Source organism: Aotus nancymaae, unplaced genomic scaffold (genome assembly GCF_030222135.1).
Source record: "Aotus nancymaae isolate 86718 unplaced genomic scaffold, 86718_ANA_hifiasm-v0.15.2.pri h1tg000010l, whole genome shotgun sequence".
Taxonomy (NCBI): domain Eukaryota; kingdom Metazoa; phylum Chordata; class Mammalia; order Primates; family Aotidae; genus Aotus; species Aotus nancymaae.
Window position 1 is genome coordinate 29260636 of NW_026988421.1, and position 25927 is coordinate 29286562.

General features: G+C 42.4%; 1 protein-coding gene and 1 non-coding gene across 3 annotated transcripts in view; one reads left to right on the top strand and one right to left on the bottom strand.

Annotated features, from left to right (window-relative positions):
- The window catches only part of BTRC (beta-transducin repeat containing E3 ubiquitin protein ligase), a 196611-nt gene extending 178295 nt beyond the window's left edge, over nucleotides 1–18316 (bottom strand). The window contains exon 1 of one of the 2 annotated variants that reach the window (XM_012439500.2): nucleotides 18198–18316. In XM_012439500.2, the coding sequence (XP_012294923.1) occupies nucleotides 18198–18245 (48 nt within the window). In that variant the 5' untranslated portion in view covers nucleotides 18246–18316. The remainder of the gene's footprint in view (nucleotides 1–18197) is intronic. The other variant, XM_012439493.2, reaches the window with a different exon arrangement.
- LOC135274091 (small nucleolar RNA U13) lies at nucleotides 3729–3830 on the top strand. The gene has a single exon (XR_010341902.1). It is a non-coding gene; the product is annotated as a small nucleolar RNA U13 (small nucleolar RNA).
- Nucleotides 18317–25927: the final 7611 nt, after the last annotated feature.

The window sequence follows — 25927 nt, forward strand, 5'->3', positions numbered from 1 at the left end:
GGTGCACGCCTGTAGTCCTAGCTACTCAGCAGGCTGAGGCAGGAGAATCGCTTAAACCCAGGAGGTGGAGGTTGCAGTGAGCTGAGATTGCACCACCACATTCCAGCCTGGGCAGTAGAAGGAGACTTGGTCTCAACAACAACAACAAAAAGTAAAATGGAATGAGAATTGAATGCCTATTCAATAAACTTTGGCAGTCTGCATGAACTAGTTTGTGTTAGAATGTTGTTGTAAAAGCACCACCACCTTACACGTATGACCTATAAAGCAACTTTACATTTACCGTATTTAATTGTACTGAATTATATCTCCTTCCTCTATCTATGTAAAGATGCCATGGCTGATGGTGATTATGAGCTGAGGGACCAGTCACAGCATCTTTAAAATAAATGAAGATGATACACATAGCTCATAGTACTGTTCATAGTACTAGGAAGCACTACCAGTTTTATTGTGATGTGATTTTAATGTAGTACCTGAGTGGCTATTGTCCTTCACTAGGTACACCTCTTCTAAGTGTCATATCTTGCTTATGTCATATCTCGCATAGTTCACCATTTCTCTAGCTGCAAACAGCCTACAGAAATAAATTTTCTGAAATCAACTTATTACCAACTAGTTGGAATTCAGAGAGTCGAAGCCTCAGCCATATTTGTCTCATTCTGCCATCACTTGTTGTTGAGATGGAGTCTTGCTCTGTTGCACAGGCTGAAGTGCAGTGGCACAATCTCAGCTCACTGAAACCTCTATCTCATGGTTTCAAGCAATTTTCTGGCCTCAGCCTCCCAAGTAGCTGAGACTACCAGTCGTGGGCCATCACGCACAGCCAAATTTTGTATTTTTAGTAGAGACGGGGTTTCACCACGTTGGCCAAGCTGGTCTCGAACTCCTGACCTCAGATGATCCACCCGCCTCAGCCTCCCAAAGTGCTGGGATTACAGGCGTGAGCCACCGCGCCTGGCCTGTCACCACTTTTGATTCCAGTTAATGCAGCTCCTTCCCCAAGTACAAGTCCTCACCTTTCACTCTGGTTCTAGCCACATCATTTCCCACACTTCCCCTGTGTTGATACACTGACCAGCACACAGTGGACTAGATGTTTTGTCAAAGCATTGTCCAGAGAAACACCAGCATCAGAAACATCTGATATGCTTGTTAAACATGCCAATTTTTTAGACGTACCAAGTAAACAGGAAGAGGAGGGAAAAATAACTAAGAATCTGTACTATATTTTAACATGCATTCCAAATAATTCTTATACAGAGTACAGTGTAGAACTATTGCAATAGGCACTAATTAGTACAGGCTGAATGAACGAATGAATTGAATGAATCAATTATTCAGTTCCTTGCTAGGTTTCCCAGTTCCACTTTTGAGTTCAAGCTTGAAGCAATGCTTTGCCGCCTGTTTCTAGTATTCACTGATGCTTTCCGCCTGTTGATCTCCCCAGAATATCCGCCCCAGACTCCCTGCCATTATTCTCCAGCTGAAAGTATACCCTAGTGTATGAGTCCATTTTTGCACTGCTATAAAGAAATGCCTGAGACCGGGTAATTTATAAGAAAAGAGGTTTAACTGGCTCACAGTTCTGCAGGCTGTACAAGAAGCATAGTGAATTCTGCTTCTGGTTGTTTCTGCTTCTGGGAAGGCCTCAGGAAATTTAAAATCACGGCAGAAGGTGCAGGGGAAGGAGGTACATCTTACACGGCCGAAGCAGGAAGAAGAGAGGTGGGCAGAGAAGGTGCCACACACTTTTAAACAACCAGATCTTGTGAGAACTCTATTACACAAGAACAGCACCAAAGGTGGAAATCCACTCCCAAGATCCAAACACCTCCCACCAGGCCCCACCTCCAACACTGGGGATTACAATTAGACATGAGATTCGGGTGCATACAGAGCCAAACCATATCACCTTCCCTTGCTAAATTCCCCTAAGTCCATACACCTGGTTGAATTGCCAACAGATACCATGTTCCATCTGCCTAGCTCAATTTCTTTTCAACTCCTAGCCACCCCGCAGCACCTGGCCTCTATAGCTTTGTGCCTCCTTATCTGTCAGATTTTGATAAAATTGTGTCCCTAATAGACAGTGGTTATAAAATTACTCAAACCCAAATCCTGATATTTCTCTCAAGTAAGAATTTGAGTACAGCTAGTCCAGAGAACTCCAGTTCAACCTACTTTTTATGCAGATAAACTTTTCTTAACTTCTTATTATGGATACTTTTAAATATACAAAAAGTACAAAATAATATATAATAAATCCCCATCTAACCATTATCCAGCTTTCCACCTTCCAAATTTCATATATTCTATCACTTTGCCCATCTTTATTTATGTGAATATATTTTAAATTTAAAGTCTCCTTATTATAGTTAGGGACTATCCCACTATCTTCACCCACCAAATACTCATTTTCCCTTATCTACCTACTGCTTTGGTAACCCTCTAATTGCCTTGAACATGACTGATGCCAGCTCTATTTTACCCTTTTTCTTCATTTTTTTCTACCCTACTCTCAGCAACCTTACTCATTCTGTCTCTAGAAGACCCTTGAATGTCCTTCCTCCTTTTCCATACCCACTGCCCTAGCTCAAGCCCAGTCTCTTGCCTAGATTATTACATACATTAAATGGTCTCCCTGCCTCTCTCTGTTCCCCCTCCCTAGTCCAATCTACTCTAAGTTAAAGCACTAAAGTCCTCTTTAATCTTTTTGTTATTGCCCTTAGTGGAAATCAGATTCAAATGTAAATTACAGATCTTTCAGGAAAAAGTATAAAAAGTGTTTATAGCTTGTACAGGGGTCATAGACCTCAGATTTAAAACCTCTGCACTATCAGCAACAAAGAGGATTAAATTTTTTAAATAACACCTAAAAACATCTAATTTCTAGGAATAATTTAACAAAAGATATATAAAGACCTCTATACAGAGAAATTCAAGACCTAAATAAATGAAAAGATACATGATTTTCATGGACTATGAAACTCAATAGGGTTAAGATCTCAGCTCTCCCAAAACTTACATATAGATTCAATGCAATTCCAATACAAATCATAGAAGTATGTTTTGTGGAAACTGACTAGCTAATTCTTTTTTTTTTTTTTTTTGAGACAGAGTCTCACTCTGTTGCCCAGACTGGAGTGCAGTGGCACTAACTCCACACACTGCAACCTCTGCCTCCCAGGTTCAAGCGATTCTCCTGCCTCAGCCTCCCAAGTGGTTGGGATTACAGGTGTCCACCACTGAGGCATGTAAAAATACAAATAATTTTTGTATTTTTAGTAAAGACGAGGTTTCACCATGTTGGCCAGGCTGGTCTCAAACTCCTGACCTCAGGTGATCCACCCACCTCAGCCTTCCAAAGTGCTGGAATTACAGGCATGAGCCACCATGCCCGGCCTAGCTAATTCTAATGAACAGCATGAAAATGCAAAAGGCCAAGATAATCAATGCAATCTTGTGGGAGGGGGAAGCTGAGAGGCATATACTATCAGATATCAAGAATTGTTATTATATAAAAATATAGCAATTAAGACAGTGTGGTATTGGCACAAGAACAGACCAAAGGAGCAACTGAGAGAATCCCAAAAGCAGGCCCACACATATATATAGACACTTATATGACAAAAGTGACCCTGCAATGCAACAGAAAAAGAATAATCTTTTCAATAAATAGTGCTGAATAAGTTGCATATAGAAAGAAAAGGAAAAAAAGAATTCTGATCCTTCTGTAGTTTGCAAACATGATGGTTGGGTTTTCATCCTCATGTGTGAGGTGTGCCTCCCCTCAAACCTTGTTACCTAGGCACATTACCTGTCTGACATGGAGAAAAAAAAAAAAAAGAATGCTGACCTCTACCTCATAACATATGCAAAAATTAATTCCAGATGGATTGCAGAGTTAAATGCAAATAGTAAATAAAACTTCTCAGGGACTTGAAGAGATATTTATAACATATGCAAATAGTAGCATTATTCACAAAGGTCAAAAGGTAGAAGCTTGCCAAGTGTCCATTGACAAATAAAATGTGGTACATACAATTAAATGTTATTCATCCTTGAAAAAGGAAGAACACTGGCCAGGCGCGGTGGCTCACACCTGTAACCCCAGCACTTTGGGAGGCCAAGGCGGGCAGATCACAAGGTCAAGAGATTGAGACTATCCCGACCAACATGGTGAAACACCATCTCTACTAAAAATACACAGATTAGCTGGGCGTTGTGGTGGGTGTCTGCGGTTCCAGCTACTCATGAGGCTGAGGTGGGAGAAATCACTTGAACCCTGGAGGCAGAGGTTGTGGTGGGCTGGAATTATTCCACTGCACTCCAGCCTGGTGACAGAGTGAGACTTCATCTCAAAGAAAAAAAAATAAAGAAGAACATGCTATAACATAGATGAAATTTGAGGACATTAAGTAAAATAAGCTAGTCACAAAAAAGAAAATACTGTATGATTCTACTTATATGAGATATCTAAGAGTCAAATTCATAGGGGGGAAAAAAAATAGAACGCCAGGCACAGTGGCTCATGCCTGTAATCCCAGCACTTTGGGAGGCTGAGGCAGGTGGATCACCTGAGGTCAGGAGTTCCAGACCAGCCTGGCCAATGTGGTGAAACTTGTTTCTACTAAAAATACAAAAATTAGCTGGGCATAGTGGTACACGCCTGTAGTTCCAGCTTCTCAGGAATCTGAAGTTCAACTGCTTGAACCCAGGAGGTGGAGGTTGCAGTGAGCTGAGATCACGTCACTGCACTCCAGTCAGGGCAACAGAGCAAGACTCTGTCTTGGGTGTTGGGCGGAATCCCAAACAAACAAAAAAAAGAGAATAGTGGTTGCTAGTAGTTGAGATAAGGGAGAAATGGGGAGTTGTCTAATGGGTATAGAGTGTCAGTTTTGCAAGATGAAAAAGTTCTAGAGATTATATATGCACAACAGTGTGAATATACTTAACTACTGCATTGTACACTTTAAATAGTTAAAAGAGAGAATTTTATGTTACATGTATAATAAATTTTTAAATAAAAATGTTTAAATAAAGCTTATTGTGTGTGTGTGTGTGTATATACATGTGTGTGTATATGTATACAAATAAAATCAACATCTTGGCCCAATGAAGTGGTGCACATCTGTAACCTCAGCATCCCAGCACTTTGGCAGACTGAGGCAGGTAGATCACCTCAGCCCAGGAGCTCAAGACCAGCCTGGACAACATGGAGAAACCTCATCTTCACTAAAAATGCAAAAAAAATTAGTCAGTGTTTGGTGGCATACGCCTGTAGTCCCAGCTACTGGGGAGGCTGAGGTGGGAGGATCACTTGAGCCCAGGAGGTCGAGGCTGCAGTAAGCCTCAAGGGGAGAAAGGGAAAAAAGACAAAAGAGGAGGGAGAGAGAAAGGGAAGGGAAAGGAGGGGGAGAGAGGGAGGAAGGGAGGGAGGAAGGGAGGGAGGAAGGAAGGGAGGAAGGAAGGGAGGGAGGAAGGAAGGACAGACAGACCTGTATGATCTTGGGACAAGCAAAAAGAAAAAGTGCTAACCATAAAAAAAAAAAAAAAATGAAACTCTTGACTATATTTTGACTACAACAAACAAAATTGAAACTCTTGACTACATCTTGACTACAACAAACTACTACTCATTTTGTCAGGGCCAGGCAAAATAGGCATCTGCAGGAACAGCAGAGGTCTTAGTACAAGATGACAGAACATCACCAGGATAAAGAAGAAGGGGTGAGCACGGTGGCTTACACCTGTAATCTTCGCACTTTGGGAGGCCGAAGTGAGTGGATCACCTGAGTCCAGAAGTTTGAGACCAGCCAGGGCAACATGGCGAAATCCTGTCTCTATCTACAAAAAGTTAGCTAGGCATGGTGGCAAGTACCTGTAGTCCCAGATGCTCAGGAAGCTGAGGCAGGAGGATCACCTGAGCCCAGGTAGTTAAGCGAGGCTGCTGTGAGCTGTGATTGTGCCACTGCACTCCAGCCTGGGCAAAAGAGTGAGACCCTGTCTCAAAAACAAACAAAAAAAACCAACCAACAAACAAACAAAAACAGGATAAGGGATATGTCAATACAGAAACATGGCAGGCAACATGGCAGCCCTGCACAGAGTGCTCAAGTCCAAATGAGATGAAGAAAGCAATCTAGGAAAGGTATCAGAGAAGGGTGTTCATGCAAGGGTGTAGGCCAGCAATCTGACATGGGGTTTTGGAGCCTAAGTAAGTAAGGTAAGGATGGCATCTACATAGTGGATGTGGGGAAAAGCAGCAACATGAGAGAGTGGTCACATAGAAGTGGACTGATTGACTAAGAAAATATGTTGAGGACAATGAGAGCCAAGTTACTCACTGTCAGAAAAGGGAGTTACAATTACAGAAATTATTGAACAAACCCTGTGGTATTAAACTGGAATTGGGGATATCAGTGTGAACTCATGGTTTTAAATAATACATAATATAAAGTAATGTAAATGTACAATGTGCACCTGTGTGTATGCATGTTTACATTTATATATATTCCCTATCTCTGTCCAGTATGATGGCTTGGGAGAAGTGACACCCCAATACCAAGCATCCTTAACACCCAGATCTGGACTTCTGCATGTCATTCTCTACTAAAAGGAACTACTAAAAGAGCTTCTTGGAGAAATCACTAATTCCTGGGCTAGGGCAAAAAAAGTACAAGAAGAGCCTGGAATATCTTTCAGTAAGTAAGAAAATGCTCGGCTGGGTGCTGTGGCTCATGCCTGTAATCCCAGCACTTTGGGAGGCCAAGGTGGGTAGATCACAAGGTCAGGAGATTGAGACCATCCTGGCTAACACGATGAAATCCCGCTCTACCAAAAATACAAAAATTAGCCAGGTGTGGTGATGCATGCCTGTAGTCTCAGCTACTTGGGAGGCTGAGGCAGGAGAATCCCCCGAACCCGGGAGGCGGAGGTTGCAGTGAGCCGAGATCACACCACTGTACTCCAGCCTGGCAACAGAGCGAGACTCCGTCTCAAAAAAAAAAAAAAGAAAAAAGAAAAAAAAGAAAATGCATGCTCAATAAATGATGGTAACACATCAAAAAACAGAGGAAGCAGTTTGAATGCACTACCTACTGGCCAAATAGGGAGCAATTCAAGCATCAAAATAAATAATGAGACTCATGTCTCAGCGCTTTGGGAGGCCAAGATGGGAGGATATTTGAGCCCAGGAGTTGGAAGCTACAGTAAGCTATGATTACACCACTGTACTCCAAAGCCAGGGGAAGAGAGCAAGATCTCATCTCTCTCTCTTTTTTTTTAATGTAATTCTCCTGATTATAGAGCCCATCTCTTAAAAAAAAAAAAAAAAAAGATAATCCAATAGGGAAAAAAGGCCAAGACTTAAATAAACACTTCACAAAAGAGTATATCTAAACAGCCAATAAACCTAAAAAGGTGCCTGTTTACAGCAGTCATTAAGGATACACAAATTAAAACAGTGAGATAGTACCATCATCCACTAGAATGGCTACAACAAAAAAGATATTACTATTATCATTATTATTATTGAGACAGAGTATCACTCTTGTTGCCCAGGCTGGAGTGCAATGGCATGGTCTCAGCTCACTGCAACCTCTGCCTCCAAAGTACAAGCAATTCTCCTGCCTCAGTCTCCTGAGTAGCTGGGAATACAGGCGCCTGCCACCACTCCTGGCTAATTTTTTTTGTATTTTTAGTAGAGATGGGGTTTCACCATGTTGGCCAGGCTGGTCTTAAACTCCTGACCTCAGGTGATCTGCCTGCCTCGGCCTCCAAAAGTGCTGGGAGTACAGGCATGAGCCACCGCACCTGGCCCTATTTTTTTTTTTTTTTTTTTGAGATGGAGTCTCTGTCACCCAGGCTGGAATGCAGTGGCACCATCTTAGCTCACTGCAACCTCCATCTCCCAGGTTCAAGCGATTCTCGTGCCTCAACCTCCTGAGTAGCTGGGATTACAAGCGCCCGCCACCACACCCAGCTAATTTTTGTACTTTTAGTAGAAGCAAGGTTTCACCACGTTGGCCAAGCTGGATTCGAACTCCTGGCCTCAAGCAATCCGCCTGCCTTGGCCTCCCAAAGTGCTGTGATTACAGGTGTGAGCCACCATGCCCAGCCTAAAAAAAGACGATATTAAGTGACTCTGCAAGAATGTTCAACAACCGCGACTCCCATAAACTGCTAAAGAAAATATAAAATGAAAAGCATTAGCTGAGTGTGGTGGCACATGCCTGTAGTCCTGGTTACTCAGGAGACTAAAATAGGAAGATAGCTTGAGCCCAGGAGTTCGAGGTTGCAGTGAGCCATGATCACGCCACTGTACTCTGGCCTGGGCAACAGAGTAAGACTCTGTCTCTAAAAAGAAAGAAAAACAGTTGAATAATATCTACTAAAATGTCCTAGTCCATTTATGTTGCTATAATGGAATACCTGAGGCTGGATAATTTACAATAAAAATAGGTTTATATGGCTCACAGTTCTGCAGGCTGTACAAGAAGCATGGTGCTAGCATCTGCTCCTGGTGAAAGTCTCAAGAGGCTTCTACTCATGGTGGAGGGAGAAGAGGAGCTGCATGTGCAGAAATCACATAGCAAGAGAGAAACCAAAAGAGAGAGGAGGGAGGTGCCAGACTCTTAAACAACCAGCTCTGGCAGGAACTAATGGAGTGAGAACTCAAGCGTTACTAACAGGTTGGTACCAAGCCCTTCATGAGGAATCCACCTGCATAATCCAAACACCTCCCACCAGGCCCCACCTCCAACACTGGAGATCAAATTTCAACATGAGACTTGGCGGGGCCAAACAAGCTATATCCAAACCATAGCATAAAGCTAAACATTTTCATACCCCATGACCCAGGGATTCCATTCTTAAATACATACCTAACAGAAATATGTACCTATGTTTAAGGAAAGACATGTGCAAGATTATAATAGCACAATTTAAAGAAGCTAAAAACTAGAAATAACCCAAATGTCCATCAAAAATAGAATGACTAATCTGAATGACTAAATAATCACAGTGGAATACATTAACAAGAATAAACATACCACACCTCCCACCACAACCTGAATGAATCATCTTAATCATCTTACAAACAACGTGGGACAAAAGATGCCAGACACTAAAGAACACACCCTGGAATGATTCCATTTAGATAAGCTTAAATACCATTAATGGTAAAACTAATCTATAGATAGTATAAGATAGTGGTTTTCCTTGGGAGCAGGGAGTTCATAACTAAAGGGGGCATGAAAGCAACTTGTGGAGTGCTGGCAAAGTTCTATTCCTGATCTAGATAATGTGTTACACAGATGCGTTTCATTAGGTAAAAACTCACTAAGCTATATATAATTATTTGTACATATTAAAAATATGTAATTATTTGTATACATATTTTACTTTAGTAAAAAAGCTCACATTGACATATATATAAAGTACACCAGAATACTCTTCTTAAATATAGAGCTAGGCCAGGCGCGGTGGCTCATGCCTGTAATTGCAGCACTTTGGGAGGCCAAGGCGGGTGGATTACGAGGTCAAGAGATTGAGACTACCCTGGACAACATGGTGAAACCCCGTCTCTACTAAAAATACAAAAATTAGCTGGGCGTGGTGGCACACACCTGTAGTCCCAACTACTCTGGAGGCTAAGGCAGAAGAATCACTTGAACCTGTGAGGTGGAGGGTGCAGTGAGATGAGATCACACCACTGCACTCCAGCCTGGCAACAGAGCGAGACACCATCTCAGAAAAAAAAAAAAAAAGATCTAACCAAACTAGATTAAGTCCAAACTCCCCAGGCCTCCAATTTATATTTTCCTTCTTATCTGCTATGTACACCTTTCGCTCAAATTATACCTATCTACCCACCTATAAATCACTGCACCTGCCCAACTTCTGATCTCCTGGCCTTTACCCAAGCTACTTCCTCTTCTTGGAACTGCCCACCTCAGACCCAAGTCTGTCGAAATCTGTAAGACCCATTACAAAACTTTCTTCAATAAAACTTCTAAAGATCTCTCCAGTTAAAACTAATTTCTTCTTCCTTTAACTCAATTTACTTTTTTTTTCCTGTTTCCTCCCTTAAATTCTACAGTACTTTGTGCCACTATTTTAGCAGTTAACAAAGTGTGCCTTAAGAGATATTTATAAATGCCTATCTCATTAGATTGTGAAGCTCTAGAGAAGTTTTATTCAACTCTGTATCTTCACCCCCTTCTGCCCCCACAATGTCTTCCCCTACATGTAACAATGCTTTGCAATCAGTTCAGGCTCACATTTTTTTTATCAAATTACATTACAGGCACATTATCACGACCTCACTTTGTCAACCCAGATTTTTTCTTCCTACACTTTATTGTCAAGTACTACTTAACAGAAAATGTGGTACTCCAGCACAATTTAGGATCATACAGTCCTAAATTTCCTATGAAAATCTTGGATACATAAAGGGGTTTTATGGTGTAAATTGACAATTAACGCCTTACTTATACATGGCAATTTAGAATTTAAGACGAACTGAAAGGAAAAACAGAGAGGCCCTTTTTAAGTAGGTAAAATTAACAAGAGCCCATTTTCTGATTAAGAAAACTGGAGCTCAGAGTGAGGAGTCTGTTCAAGCAGCCACTGTCAACCCACTGGCCAGTATACTTGCTACAATGTAGTCCATGATCATTTTGGGTATTTGTTTTATAAATGCATATACTCAATATACTAAATTTTACTTTTTCCCATTATGATATACATTCACTGTAGAAAATCTGGAAAACATTAAAGAATTAAAGAAAAGAAGGCTGGGCATGGTGGCTCACACCTGTAATCCCAGCACTTTGGGAGGCCAAGGCAGGTGGATCACTTAAAGTCAGGAGTTCGAGACCAGCCTGGTTTACATGGTGAAACCCAGTCTCTAATAAAAATACAAAAATTAGCCGAGTGTGGTGGTATACACCTGTAGTCTCAGCTACTCAAGAAGCTGAGGAAGGAGAATCACTTGGGAGGTAGAGGTTGCAGTGAACCAAGATTGCACCACTACACTCCAGCCTGGGTGACAGAGTGAGTGAGACTCCATCACAAAAAATTTAAAAAGTGCCGGGCACGGTGGCTCATGCCTCTGATCTGACCACTTTGGGATGCCGAGGCAGGTAGATCACCTGAGGTTGGAAGTTCAAGACCAGCCTGACCAACATGGAGAAATGCTGTCTCTACTAAAAATACAAAATTAGCTGGGCGTGGTGGCACATGACTGTAATCCCAGCTACTCGGGAGGCTGAGGCAGGAGAATCGCTTGAATCCGTGAGACGGAGGTTGCGGTTAGCCAAAATCATCTTATTGTACTCCAGCCTGCGCAACAAAAGCAAAACTCCAACTCAAAAAAATAAATAAATAAAAAGAATTAAAGAAAAATCACCTGAGTAATGCTTTTCTGTGTCTTTACTAGTATATTTTCAGAATATCATTAAATATATTGAAATATTACCCATAATCCAACAACTCACAAATAACCACATTGTTTGGTGTAGTACTTCCTGTATAAAGGATTTATGAATCTGTGCTACAAAAATAGTTATCCACATGCTATAATTCCTGGATGTCTGTCTCTATGACTTTTCAGTGAAAGCATGAAAGTTTTCCAGACATCTATATATATATCAGCACCAGATCTTTGCAACCTGAGGTTTAGGTGCAGTGAAGAGATGGAAAAGCTCTAAAACTGCTACCAAGGGAGTTGTTGGATTATATATGACCTTGATACAAACTCTGTTACAGTTCAAATTCTGCTACAAATGCCATTCCAGTGACATCAAGCTTATCACTCCCAAAGACAGAATAGCACTGTGATATTGTTGAACTTTTCAGGGCATCACTGTAGAATTGTCATGATTCTGATTATTTATTTTTGCTTTTTTTCTGTATAACATAAAGAAAAGAAATATGCTGTACTACACTGTGATTTTAGGAGTATCCAACCAACAGGTATTATTCAGCAAACAAAATAAAAAAGTGCTATCAGGATAGTGCCAACAACGGAGAGCAGAAAGAAGAAAGCAAGCACAATAGTTGTCATAATAAGCATATTACCATTCTTCTCTAAATCAACTGTACTAGATCATTGAAGTAGATTACTGTCACTGTAGAATTGTGCAAGTTACTCCCTCCCCTACTTCACTCTGGGCTTTTGACTTTGAGTAAGCCCAGTGGATGACTTAGATCATCCACTACCCAGCAAACCCACAATCTCATGAGAATAAATACCTATCGTTGTAAGCTGCTGGTATTTTGTGATTCTAAACTTCAATAGCTAACTGATATAATACTGTGACAACAGTAAAGTATTACTGCACTTCATCAGTAATTTAAATAATCAGGAAAACTATATGTAAACCCGGACAGTAACTCTTCCACTCTGGCCACCACTTGAATGCCTACCTCCGAGAGATGTCTGTCAAAATCTATCTATTCATCAAGATCTAATATGAAGCTTTCTTCTATGAAGCTGCTAAAGAGCTCTTCAATTAAAACAAACTTCCTGGTTGGGTGCAGTGGCTCACATTTGTAATCCCAGTACTTTGGGAGGGTTAGGTGGGCGGATTACCTGAAGTCAGGAGTTCGAGACCAGTCTGGCCAATATGGTGAAACCCCATCTCTACTAAAAAAAAAAAAAAATACAAAAATTAGCCAGGCGTGGTGACGCGTGCCTGTAGTCCCAGCTACTCAGGAGGCTGAGGCAGGAGAACCACTTGAACCTGGGAGGCAGAGGTTGCAATGAACTGAGATCACGCCACTGAACTCCAGCCTGGGTGACAGAGTGAGACTCCATCTCAAAAAAAACAAAAAAAACCGAACTCCCCCTCCCTTAAATTCTATAGCACTTTGTGCTTCTATTTTAGCATTTACCAAAATGTGTCTTAACAGAAAATAAGAAAATACGCCATCATATCCCACTGTTTTCCTGCTCTTCAGAGAGGAAGTATGCCGAAGTAAGGGTCTCAAGTCAGACTGCCTGAATTTAATCTCAGGATACCTGCTAGCATGACTTTGAGCAAGTTACTTAACCTCTCTGGAATAATTTTTCTTACATGAAAAATGAAGATAATAATAGTACCAAATCTATCTCACAGGATTATTGGGAGGATTAAATGAAATAATACATGTAAAGAGCTTAGAACAGTACATTTAGAACAGCAAATAGCAAAAGCTAAATAAATACAGTCAAACCTCTGTATCTGCAGGTAGCTGGTTCCAGGATCCTCTCCCCAGGATACTAAAATCCACACATACTTAAAAGTCTCTTATAGTGCCTTATGTAAAATGGCACATAAACTACACACATCCTCCTTGTACTTTAAATCATCTCTAGGTTACTTATAATACTTAACACAATGTAAATGTTATATAAATAGTTGTTATATTGTATTGTTAATTCCCATTTTTACTGTTATGTTGTTGTTTTTTACCGTGGTCTCTTTTTCTGAATATTTTCAATCAATAGTTTAATCAGTGGATGTGGAACCCATGAATATGAAGGGCCAACTAGAATAGCTGTTAGCTATTCGTGGCTGACTGTATTAACAAAACACAAAAAATTTCTTCCACCTCTGTGTTGTCCTGTAATTGACAGCATCAGGTCAGGTCACAAGCCTAGGAGCAGGAATGCAAAAGTAGATTCCCTTAAAGGAAAGCCAAACTGCAGAAAGGAGCAAGGCTTCAGAAAGAAATTCCAACTCAAGGCCAGGTGTGGTGACTGACACCTGTAATCTCAGCACTTTGGGAGGTAGAGGTGGGCAGATCATGAGGTCAGGTCTGACCTTAGGCTGGCCTTGACTGGCTGTGACCAATAGTGACATTCTTGGACTTCCAAATCTAGGACTTAGACGATTGTCAGTCACTACTTCCTGTCTCCTGGAATGTTCCTTAGAACGTTGCCACCACACTTTAAGGAAATCCAAGCAGCCAGGTAGAGAAAGGCCCATATACAGGAGAACTGAAGGTCTTTAGCCCTAGCTGAACTCTCAGCCAGCGGCTAGCCATGTGAATGTGGCCACTTTGAACATTGCAGCCATGCCCACACCTCAGCCAACACCAAGTAAAGCAGAAAAACCATCAGACCTGAGGGGCAAAATTAATTGGTTTTTTAAGATGCTAAGTTTTGAGATGGTTTGCTAAACAGCACATATTTACCCTTTATACTGTTTCACTTACCAGCTCTACAAACAAAACTTATATACATTCTAAAATTATTTAATCTCAGTTTCAAGCTACCCTACTCAATTCTGGGATTGGCTGGATAAGAATATGCTTATCCTGTTTTTAAAAAGAAACGTGGCTGGGCAAGGTGGCTCACGCCTGTAATCCCAACACTGGGAAGCCAAGGCAGGGTGACCTTGAGCCCAGGAGTTCAAAACTACCCCTGTCAACAAAGGGAGACCCTCGTCTCTACAAAAAGAAAAAAAAAATTAGCCAGCATAGTGGTGTGTGCCTGTAGCCACTTGAGAGCCTGAGGCAGGAGGATCACCTGGGAGTCTGAGGCTGCAGCGAGCTATGACTGTACTCTAGCTTGGGCAACACAGCAAGACTCTGTCTTAAAGGTAAAAATAAAAATAAAGTTCAAATTCCTCCTCAGCTTGTCTTTTCATCCCCTATATTGAGAGAGAGAGAGAGAGAGAGTGTGTGTGTGTGTGTGTGTGTGTGTGTTTTGGGGCCTATATTCCCACAATCATTTTCATTTCTCTTCTTAGGTTTCTGTTCATACTTTTGTTAACCAAAGAAGTATTAGGAAAGGTCCTTGAGGACCTGCTAGAAGTTAAATGAGAGACATTAGCACATAAGTTATTTAATGTAAACGGGTGCTTTCAATATCATTTATTTGCTTTTAAAAGCTAAACATTCTGCTTATTTTTTCACAAGTAAAACAATAAGCTTTTAGTCTCGATCATGTGTAATTTATGGTTAACTCTGAATCAACAGTCTCATTAATAGGATTTTATTGTAAAATTCCTTATCAAAGCACGTTAATAGCAATGAGCAAATCTGTGAGAGTATCCATTTCATTTTGGCATTTTAAAACAATTTTATATTTGTTTAAACTATGGAAATTATGGCATCTGTATAAAAGTTGTCATTAGCGATTCACAATTGAGGGAAAGGTTAAGACCAGAACAAAGCCAAATACTAACAAAAATGTCAGTTTGATTAAAAGAATAGTTATTCCATGTGTACTGTGCATTAATTATTTGATACTAGCTCAAGTATCTTCCTTCCTTTTTTTTTTTTTTTTTTGAGACGGAGTTTCGCTCGTCTCCTAGGCAAGAGTGCAATGGAGCAATCTTGAATCACTGCAACCTGTGCCTCCCAGGTTCAAGCAATTCCCCTGCTTCAGCCTCCCAAGTAGCTGGAATTACAGGTGTCTGCCACCACACCCTGCTAATTTCTGTATTTTTAGTAGAGACGGGGTTTTGACATGTTGGCCAGGCTGGTCTCAAACTCCTGACCTCAGGTGATCCACCCGCCCCGGCCTCCCAACGTACTGGGATTACAGGCGTGAGTTACCGTGCCCAACCATCTTCCTTTCTTAAAATTGACTCTGAATAAACAGACATGCTATAGCAGGGTAAATGGCACCAAAGGAAGTTGTGACTTACTTAGATTCGTAAGACCGTTACTGCACTGAAAGAGAATACCCAATCTCAAACTCTTCATTCTCTGTTTCTTTTGTTAAGGTGTCATTCTGGTGACCCTCTTCTAGTTGACCTTTTGTAAAACAGCAGCCAAAACAGCAGGCAAGGTCAAAAACGAAAGTACTAAAATTAAAGAAAAAATTGGCTTCTCCCTATGGAAACTGATTCAAGGTTTAATAATGTGTGGTGCCCTAAAAACTGCAACTATTACACAGTCATCTCCAAGTCCACTTTAATTCAACTAGGAGGCCATTATCAAAACATAACTCACTGGTACAAAGCAGAGATTAAGTAGCTAAGAATGTTCCTAGGCTGAAGTCTAACAGAGTAAAAAGGATGATCTCATAATGTCTCTTTATGATTTGTAAATCACATTATTCAATAAATCTGACTCAAGTGTCAGGATTAGGATTAAGAGTCACCCCTTGTCTGGGCACAATGGCTCACGCCTGTAGTCCCAGCAGTTTGGGAGACCAAGGCGGGAAGGCCACGAGGATTGAGACCATCCTGATCAACATGGTGAAACCCAGTCTCTACTAAAAATACAAAAATTAGTTAGGCGTGGTGGTCCGCACCTGTAGTCTCAGCTACTTGGGAGGCTGAGGCAGAAGAATCGCTTGAACTCAGGAAGCAGAGGTTGCAGTGAGCCGAGATCATGCCACTGCACTCCAGCCTGGGTGACAGATCAAGACTAGGTCTCAAAAAAAAAAAAAAAAAAAAAAAAAAAAAAAAAAAAATCCCTCTAAGTAGAAAAACAAAAATAAGCAGTACCAGTTTTCTGACTTAAGTCTAGTAACTTTCACTTACTTCTAAAGTCCAATAAAATTTCAAGGTCTCTTCTTTATATTTAGAATTTTAACACTGGGCAGAAATCCAAGAACCTTCTTCAGGCTCAATGAAATTTTGTTAATGATACCCTTGAACTTTAATTAGGTGTTTTTGAAAACACCAATACAAAATAAAGTTTTAGTAAATTTGACTAGTTTCTGAAAAAGTATCCCCTCTAAATGGGGCACTTTAAAAGGCTAAAATACAGTTAAGTTAGTATCCATTTTTATTTGGATTTGTTATGGTATTTTAGGCAAAGATACAAAATAACTATTTTTTAAGCAAAGGAGTGAGATTTGGAGTGACAAGTCACAATAACTTCTGAAATAGCAAGACTTGACTGCAAATAATATCAATGTCCCTAAGGCTACCTGTTAAACTTAAAGTCGATGCATTCCATCATTCTTTAGTTGTAACCACAAAGTCTGGTTTTACACTTAGGATATACAAGAAATATCAGATTAAAAGCATCAAATATCAGACTATACAAGTTTGCCATAGATAAGCATAGCAAAAAGGAAAGCGTGATACAAAGTTAAAGAGGTTCCAAGGGGTTTAAACACACCCACAAAATCCAATTTTTGCTCACACTGTGCTTCAAACTAAAACTGATGGGTAATCACAAATCCTGACTTATTCCCTACCTCCACCCTTTTAATCTCCTGAATTTCTCAACTGATCTCATCACTTCTTATGGGTCTTTGCAACTCTCCACGGCCTTTCCTTTCCCAGAAAATGATACAAAGCACCTGGCCTCCACATTTTACAGTCCCACAATTTAGCTTCAAATTTTGTTTTGCTTATCCCATTAGACATTCATTTTGCCCTCAATCTCCTGTACCCGTTTCCCTGACCAATCTTTCTCTTACTTTTCATCACCTTGTCCTTCCTATAGTATTATTTAGCTTCTCCTTTCAAAGTAGAGTATGTATCCCTCTCTCTGACATTTGTAATTCTAGTTCATTGTAAACATCCTCTTCCCCTCCCAGGGACTGTCATTATAGCCCTAGGTCTTCATTCCCAGTCGTTATCTTTTCTTTAGTGAGGCCTCTTCCCTTCCAGAGTTTGTCAACATCAGTTTGGCCAAGCTGGGATTCCACCTTCAAGGCAAAGGCTATCCTCCCTCCTCATTCTACTAAACTATAAGCCTGTCACCAGCCCTAGCGTTCCCTCCTCCACCCTTAAATCCATCTGCATCCAGTCCTGCCCGTTCCCCTCTTGGTACCCACAATATCTGTCTGCCCTCTATCCCGCGCTCCCCTTCCCCAGTCCTGAATGCACCTCCTCCCCGGGCCTTACCCGTGCTCTGACACAGGGAAGGCCCAGCCAGCGGCCTCACAGCGCTTCTGCACAGAGTTCCCTCCGCTCTTCAGTAAATGTCCCCACGCCCCTTTCCCTCCAGGGCCCCGCGCGCCGCCTGGAGCCCCCTCCTCGATTAAGCTCCCGCTGTCACTTGGCCTCTCATCCACAAGATGGCGGAGCTGCTGCCCCCACCCCTGGGTCCGCTCCGCAACCCCCAGCCTCCCTTCCGGAGCTCCCATCCCGTCCCACCAGCCGCCCTGCCGCCAGCCTCGGCCCAGGGTCCCGCTGCCCGGTCCGGCAGTGGGCTGGCGGCCCAGGCCCGAGCTCAACAACGCCGCCAACGCCACTGCCTCCGCCGTCCCCCGGCCTGCACTGTGTCCTCACCATAAACTTGAGTGCTTTCTCTTGCAGCACCGCCTCCGCTGGGTCCATAATCGCCGAGGCCACTGGGTCCGCTCTCCGCCGGGGCCGCCCCTTTGGTGCCAGGCCGCAGCCAACGCAGCGCCCGGATCCCGCCTCCTCTTCCTTCCCCCCGCCCTCTCTTACCTCTCAGGCACAGGCTGATGGGGCCAAGAAGAATCGGCTTCTCCGTGGGCAGGGGAAAGCCCACTGGCTCACGGGATTAGTAGTTCTAAAGCTTCCCGAAGCAAAAACTGAGGCTAGGCCGTGAACCGCAACTCCCGCAGTTCACTGCGGCAGCGTTGCGGTTGCCGACGAGTCAGATTTCGATAACTTGCCCTCAAGCAGAGGAAATCGCCTGATGGGAATTGTAGTTAATAGCCTCTAAGGATGAGAAACGGGAGGGGGCATGGGTGTCTCCGTGGTTACCGAGGGACGCCAGTAGCGGTTTGCCTGGCATTTGTTATCAAGATGGCGATCAACTCCTCACCTGTAGCCCAAATACTAAGAAAAACTGTGAGTAGAATCAGGAGTCCTAGAGCCTGCCTAACTGTGGTTTTAGAGAGCTGAACGTCCCCAAATTTCATATATCTGGCGTCTGCGGGAGGTTTGCGACCCAGAGGAGCTGGGCCAATGGGCACCTGGCAGCAGCTCAAACACCAATGCAGCATTTCAAGGTCCTCCTAAGCTATCGCCACCCACACGTCTCCCGAGGAATCTTTTCTCTCCTACAGCAAGTCAGGGCCGAATAGAACTCGGCTCAGGAAATTCTTGGCGTTTAGAGCTCAAGAAGCACATAGCTTGCTATTGCTAACCCTGGGATGTAAGCCCTGCACTAAGGGTCAAACAGGTACTTACGAAAGTCCTTCAACAGTGGAATATAATGGCCTCCAGCAAATAAAGCATATAAGTATTTTCTTTGCCTTTAAAAGGTACAATATGAGTTTATTTTGGAAATTGGGTCGACCTTAGGAGGAAAAAACTCTAGGGTTTGGTTGAAAGTGATTTAGGGCCAGGCACGGTGGCTCACGCCTATAATCCCAGCACTTTGGGAGGCCGAGGCGGGTGGATCATCTGAGGTCAGGAGTTTGACACCAGCCTGGCCAACTTGGAGAAATGCCAGTCTCTACTAAAAATACAAAAATTAGTCGGGCTTGGTGGCACGCTCCTGTAATCCAAGCTACTCAGGAGGCTGAGGCATAAGAATTACTTGAACCTGGGAGGCGGAAGTTGCTGTGTGCCGAGATCATGCCACTGCACTCCAGCCTGGGTGACAGAGCAAGACACTGTCAAAAGAAAGAAAAAGAAAAAGAAAAGTGAGTTAGATTGTCACAGTCTTGAACAAAATATCTGAATTTATATAATAAATGAACTAAGAAAATACTTTTTCACTTATGGGAAAAAATCTTCATTTTAAATTATTTTATTCATTCATTCACCTCACAAATAGTAAGCCAAGAAATGGGTATTCATCACTACTTGGATGACAAAAATCTTAGACTTCACCACTATACCATTCATCCGTGTAACCAAAAAACACTTGTACTCCAAAAGCTATTGAAATAAAAATAAAATTAATGAATTTTTTAAAATGGGGATCCATTAGTGAACAAGACAGACCCAGTTCTTTCCTCCTGGAGCTTACATTTTTACTCTGTTGATACTTTGTCCTAGCTTCTATGTCCACAAAACTCAGCACATAATAGGCTTTCAGTTAATAAAAAGTTTTGCTCTTGAATTAAAAAAAAATTCCACACAAGTGCAAAGTGGAGACTTACTCATTCATATGAAAATTAGCTGGAAGCTTTCAGAGGACTAAGGCAGTAACGTGATGGAGTTACAAAAAAAAAAAGCTAAACTAAAAGATGGGGTGGAGGCCAGGCACGGTGGCTCACGCCTGTTATTCCAGCACTTTGGGAGGCCAAAGCGGGAGGATCATGAGGTCAAGAGATAAAAACCATCCTAGCCAACATGACAAAACCCCATCTCTTCTAAAAATACAAAAATTAGCTGATCATGGTAGCTTGCGCCTGTAGTTTCAGCTACTTAGGAGGCTGAGGCAGGAGAATCGTTTGAACCCAGGAGGCAGAGGTTGCAGTGAGCCAAGATCGCGCCACTGCACTCCAGCCTGGCGACAGAGCAAGACTCCACCTCAAAAAAAAAAAAAAAAGAGGGTGGGATGATGGTGCAGCCACAGGAAAAGAGTATTCCAGGCAAAGGTAACTACATTTTTGGTGATTCATTCTGGGAACCAAAACAAAGTCAGTGGGACTTTAGAGGAAGAGTGGCCCTAGATGAGACTGCAGAAGAGTATGGGACTTTATAGGCAAGGCATTATTTAGCTGGCATAAACTGATCAGATGAATCAGCTGACATGCTTTCTAACTGGCATCAGGGCCTGTACCTTACCAGCTATAAAACATCTTGACTTTCACTCCAGCATATAGGCCAAGTTAAAGCATTTGGACTTTATCCTGAGAGCTGTGAGAAATTAACTGAACAATTTTTTAAATAGATTTGCGTTTTCAGAAAATCAGAGTCCAGGGTGGAGGAGAGTTTAGAATGGAGCACAACTGGAAGCTTGGGGAAAGGATTATGAGGTTGCTGAAATCTTCCTTCCAAGGAGAGACGATGGCAGCCTGAATGAGGCGGTGAGAACAGAAAGAAGTAGATGGATTCCAGAGATGCTAAGGAGGTAGAATCAGTGGAGTATGGTGATTGATTAGATGTGTCATGGATGATGTCAAAAGGATGTGTCAAAAATAACTTCTATTCATCTGGCTCAGGTAATGAATGAGGGATGCCTTTTTTATTTTTGAGACAGAAAGCACAGTACAAGGACCAAGCAGGAGGAGGATAATCAGTTCTTTTTTTGGACATACTGCTTCAAGATACCTGTGAGATTTCTACATGGATTCAGGTGCTGGGGAGGCCATTGGATATTTAAAACTGAAGTTGGAAAGGCCTGGGCTGCAAATACGTGGTAAATGAAACCTAACTCCCACTTCTCCCACCACAAAGAATGAATCACCCAGGGGGCCGGGCACAGTGGCTCACGCCTATAATTCCAACACTTTGGGAGACCAAGACAGGTGGATTACCTGAGGTTAGAAGTTCGAGATCAGCCTGGCCAACACAGTGAAACCTCGTCTACACTAAAAATACAAAAAAATTAGCCAGGCATGGTGATGCACGCCTGTAGTTCCAGCTACTTGGGAGGCTGAGGCAGGAGAATTGCTTGAACCCAGGAGGTGGAGGTTGCAGTGAGCCAAGAACAGGCCATTGCACTCCAGCCTGGGTAGCAGAGTGAGACCCTGTCTCAACAACAACAAAAAGTCACCCAGGGAAAGCATAAACAACAGAAAGAGCAACAAGTCTAAAACAGGGTCCTGAAGAACTGTAGGATTTACAGGATGAGCACAGGAAGAGAAGCCTGCAAAGGAACCCAAGAAGTGACCAGAGGGGCAGGAGGAAAATCTGGCGAGTGAGGATCATGAAAGGGTTGGGGGGTGCAGATGCCATACTGCAGCATAGTGTTGTTTGTTTGTTTGTTTGAGATGGAGTTTCACTCTGTCCCCCAAGCTAGAGTGTAGTGGTGCAACCTCTGCTCACTGCAACCTCCACCTCCTAGGTTCAAGCTATTCTCCTGCCTCAGTCTCCCGAGTAGCTGAGATTACAGGTGCCCACCACCACGTCCAGCTAATTTTTGTATTTTTAATAGAGACAGGGTTTCACTGTGTTGGCCAGGCTGGTCTTGAACTCCTGACCTAGTGATCCACCTGCCTCAGCCTCCCAAAGTGCTAGGATTACAAGCGTGAGCCACCATGCCCAGTCTGCAGCATGTTAAAGATGGAGGTGAGGATATGAAGATTGCTGAATCTCTTCTTTATAAAACATGTGACTGTCAAGGGAAGGAGAGAAGAGCTAGCACAATGGTTAGGTGTAGAAGTTGGAAGTCTAAGGAAAGCATTGTTTTGTTTGAAAGAAGGAAGATTTAGTTCAAAGGAAATTGAAGAGGCATGGAAACTAAAGGCAATGAATGATCCCTGATTGGACACTGGAACAACACACATACACTGACACTGACACACAGCAAAGAAAACAGCTATAAAATTAGCTGGGCATGGTGGTGCATGCCTGAAATCCCAGCTACTCAGGAGGCTGAGGCAGGAGAATTGCCTGAACCCAGGCGGAGGTTGCGGTGAGCCGAGATCGCGCCATTGCACTCCAGCCTGGGTAACAAGAGCGAAACTCCGTCTCAAAAAAAAAAAAAAAAAAACAGCTACAAAAGGCATTAATAGGGCTGGATGCTGTGGCTCACACCTATAATCCCAGCACTTTGGGAGGCCAAGACAGGAGGATCTCTTGAGCCCAGAAGTTCATGACCAGTCTTGGCAATGTGGCAAGACCTTGTCTCTTTTTTTTTGAGACAGAGTCTTTTTTTTTTTTTTTTTTTTTTTGAGACAGAGTCTTACTCTGTCACCCAGGCCGGAGTGCAGTGGCGTGATCTCGGCTCACCGCAACCTCCACCTCCCAGGTTCAAATGACTCTCCTGCCTCAGCCTGCTGAGTAGCTAGGATTACAGGCACATGCCACCATGCTTGGCTAATTTCTGTATTTTTAGTAGAGACAGGGTTTCACCATGATGGCCAGGCTGGTTTCAAACTCCTGACCTCAAGTGATCCACCCACCTCGGCCTCCCAAAATGCTGGGATTACAGGTGTGAACCACTTCACCTGGCCAAGACCTTGTCTCTTAAAAAAATTAATTAATTAAATAAAGACATAGTGGAACAGTCAGGGAAAAACTTAATATGGGCTGTATATTAGGTAACATTATTTTATCAATGTTAAGTTTTCTGAATATGATAATTGTGAGAATAAGACAATCAGAGAATATCTTAGACGATACATGCTGAAGTATTTAGGGTGAAATGTTATGAGGCCTGCAGCTAACTCGCAATTGGTTTAGGAAATAAGAAATATATCTATGTGGAGACAGAGAAAGAGAGAAGGAAGAAGGGAGAGATAGAGACAACTAAAGCAAATGTGGCAAAATGTTAAGAATCGGTGAATCTGGTTGGACATGATGGCTCATGCCTATAATCCCAGTACTTTGAGAGGCCAAGGAGACCAGCCCGGCCAACAAGGTGAAACGGCATCTCTATTAAAAATACAGAAAATTAGCCAGGTGTGGTGGTATGTGCCTCTAATCCCAGCTACACGGGAGACTGAGGCAGGAGAATTGCTTGAATCCAGCAGGTGGAGGTTGCAGTGAGCTGAGATTGAACCACTATATTCCAGCCTGGGCGACACAGACACTGACTCAATTAAAAAAAAAAAAAAAGAATTAGTGGATCTAGGTAAAGGGCTGTGGAAATTTGTTGTACTCTTCTTGCAACTTTTCTGAGGCTTCGATATTTTCCAAAATTAAAATTTGGGGAATAAAATGAAGTGAGAGACTTGAGCATATGTAAATGTTGATTGAAAAGATTCATTAGAGAAAGGCTAAGGATAAAAGAAAGAGGATAATGATGGCAACAGTTCCGTAGAAGACAAGACAGAAAGGGATCTAGAAACAGATGGAGGGATTAGCCTCTTCTGAGAGACACATGAGAAGCATATGAGGACAAATGCAGGTAAGTTTAGAATTGGAGGAGAAAGATTGAGGTAGTCCCTTCTTTTTTTGTTGTTGGTTTTTTGTTTTGTTTTGTTTTGTTTTTTTGAGACGGAATTTCATCTGTCGCCCAGGCTAGAGTGCAGTGGTATAATCTTGGCTCACTGCCACTGTTGTTCTGACTGGTCTGGAACTCCTGACCTCGTGATCTGCCTGCCTCGGCCTCCCAAAGTGCTGGGAATGCAGGCATGAGCCACTGCATCCGGCGAGGTAGTCCCTTCTAATAGGTGTTGAAATAGGCAACTAACAATTTTTGCATTTGTTGTGGTTGGGGTTTTTTTGTTTTTTGTTTGTTTGTTTGTTTTTTTGAGACAGAGTCTTGCTCTGTTGCCCAGGCTGGAGTGCAATGGTGCGATCTTGGCTCACTGCAACCTCTGCCTCCTGGGTTCAAGAGATTCTTCTGCCTCAGCCTTCTGAGTAGCTGGGATTCCAGGCGTGCGCCACCACGCCCAGCTAATTTTTGTATTTTTAGTAGAGACGGGGTTTCACCATGTTGGCCAGGATGGTCTCGATCTCTTGACTTCGTGATCTGCCCACCTCGGCCTCCCAGAGTACTGGGATCACAGGCATGCGCCACCTCGCCCGGCCGCATTTGTTGTTCTTCTGGATTATGTTTTTCTCTTTTCTTTCATTAGCACAAATAATGAAAGAGTCGCTTTTCTTTTTAAATTAATATTGCTTTAAATTGACAGATTGTAATTGTATACATTGATGGGGTACCATGTGATGCTTTGATATATGTATATAATGTAAAATGATTAAATTAACCTAATTAACGTATCCATCACCTCACTTACTTATCCTTTTTTTTTGATAAGATGTGAAATTTACTCTTAGTTATTTTGAAATAGATTATACATTACTATTGGCTATAATTACTCTACTATGTAATAGATTTCAAAACTTATTCGTCCCGTGTAACTGAAACTTGGTACTCTTTGAGTAACGACTACCTGTTTCTGCCCTCCCATGGGCCCCTCAAACACCATTCTATTTTCTACTTCTATGAGTTTCACTTTTTTAGATTCCGCATGTGAGACGCTTCATTATTTGTCTTTTTGTGCTTGGTTTATTACACTTAGCATAATGTCCTCCAGTTCACTTATGTAAAAAAATGACAGAATTTCCTTCTTTTTAAAGGTTGAATAGTATTTTATTATGTATATTTACCACATTTGGCCGGGCTTGGTAGCTCACGTCTGTAATCCCAGCATTCTGGGAGGCCGAGGCAGGTGGAACAGCTGAGATCAGGAGTTGGAGACCAGCCTGGCTAACACGGTGAAACCCCATCTCTACTAAAATTACAAAAATTAGCCAGGCGTGGTGGCCTGCACCTGTAGTTCCAGATACTTGGGAGGCTGAGGCCAGAGAATAACTTGAACTTGGGAGGCGGAGGTTGCAGTGAGCCAAGATTGCACCACTACACTCCAGCCTGGTTGACAGAGCAAGATTCCATCGCAATAAATAAATAAATAAATAATATATACACATGTGTATACCACATTTTCTTTATCCACTCATCTGTTGATGGATATTTAAGTTGATTTCATATCTTGGCTATTATGAATAATACTGTTACGAATATATAAGTGCAGATATTCCTTTGACAGACACCATGATTTCAGTTCATTTGAATACATACCTGGAAGTGGGATTGCTGGATCAAAAAATAGCTTTCTGGGCTGGTGAGGTGGCTCATGCCTGTAATCCCAGCACTTTGGGAGGCTGAAGCAGGTGGATCACCTGAGGTCAGGAGTTCGAGACCAGCCTGGCCAATGTGGTGAAACCCCATCTCTACTAAAAATGCAAAAATTAGCCAGGTGTGGTGGCAGGTACCTGTAATCCCAGCTACTCGGGAGGCTGAGGCAGGAGAATTGGAGATGGAGATTGCAGTGAGCTGAGATCACACCATTGCACTCCAGGCTGGGCGACAAGAGCAAAACTCCATCAAAAAAAAAAAAAGATAGAAAAAACGTAGTTTTCCTTAGATGAATGTTGTTCCAGACTAGTAATTCTCAACTGGGGTCAATTTTGTTCCC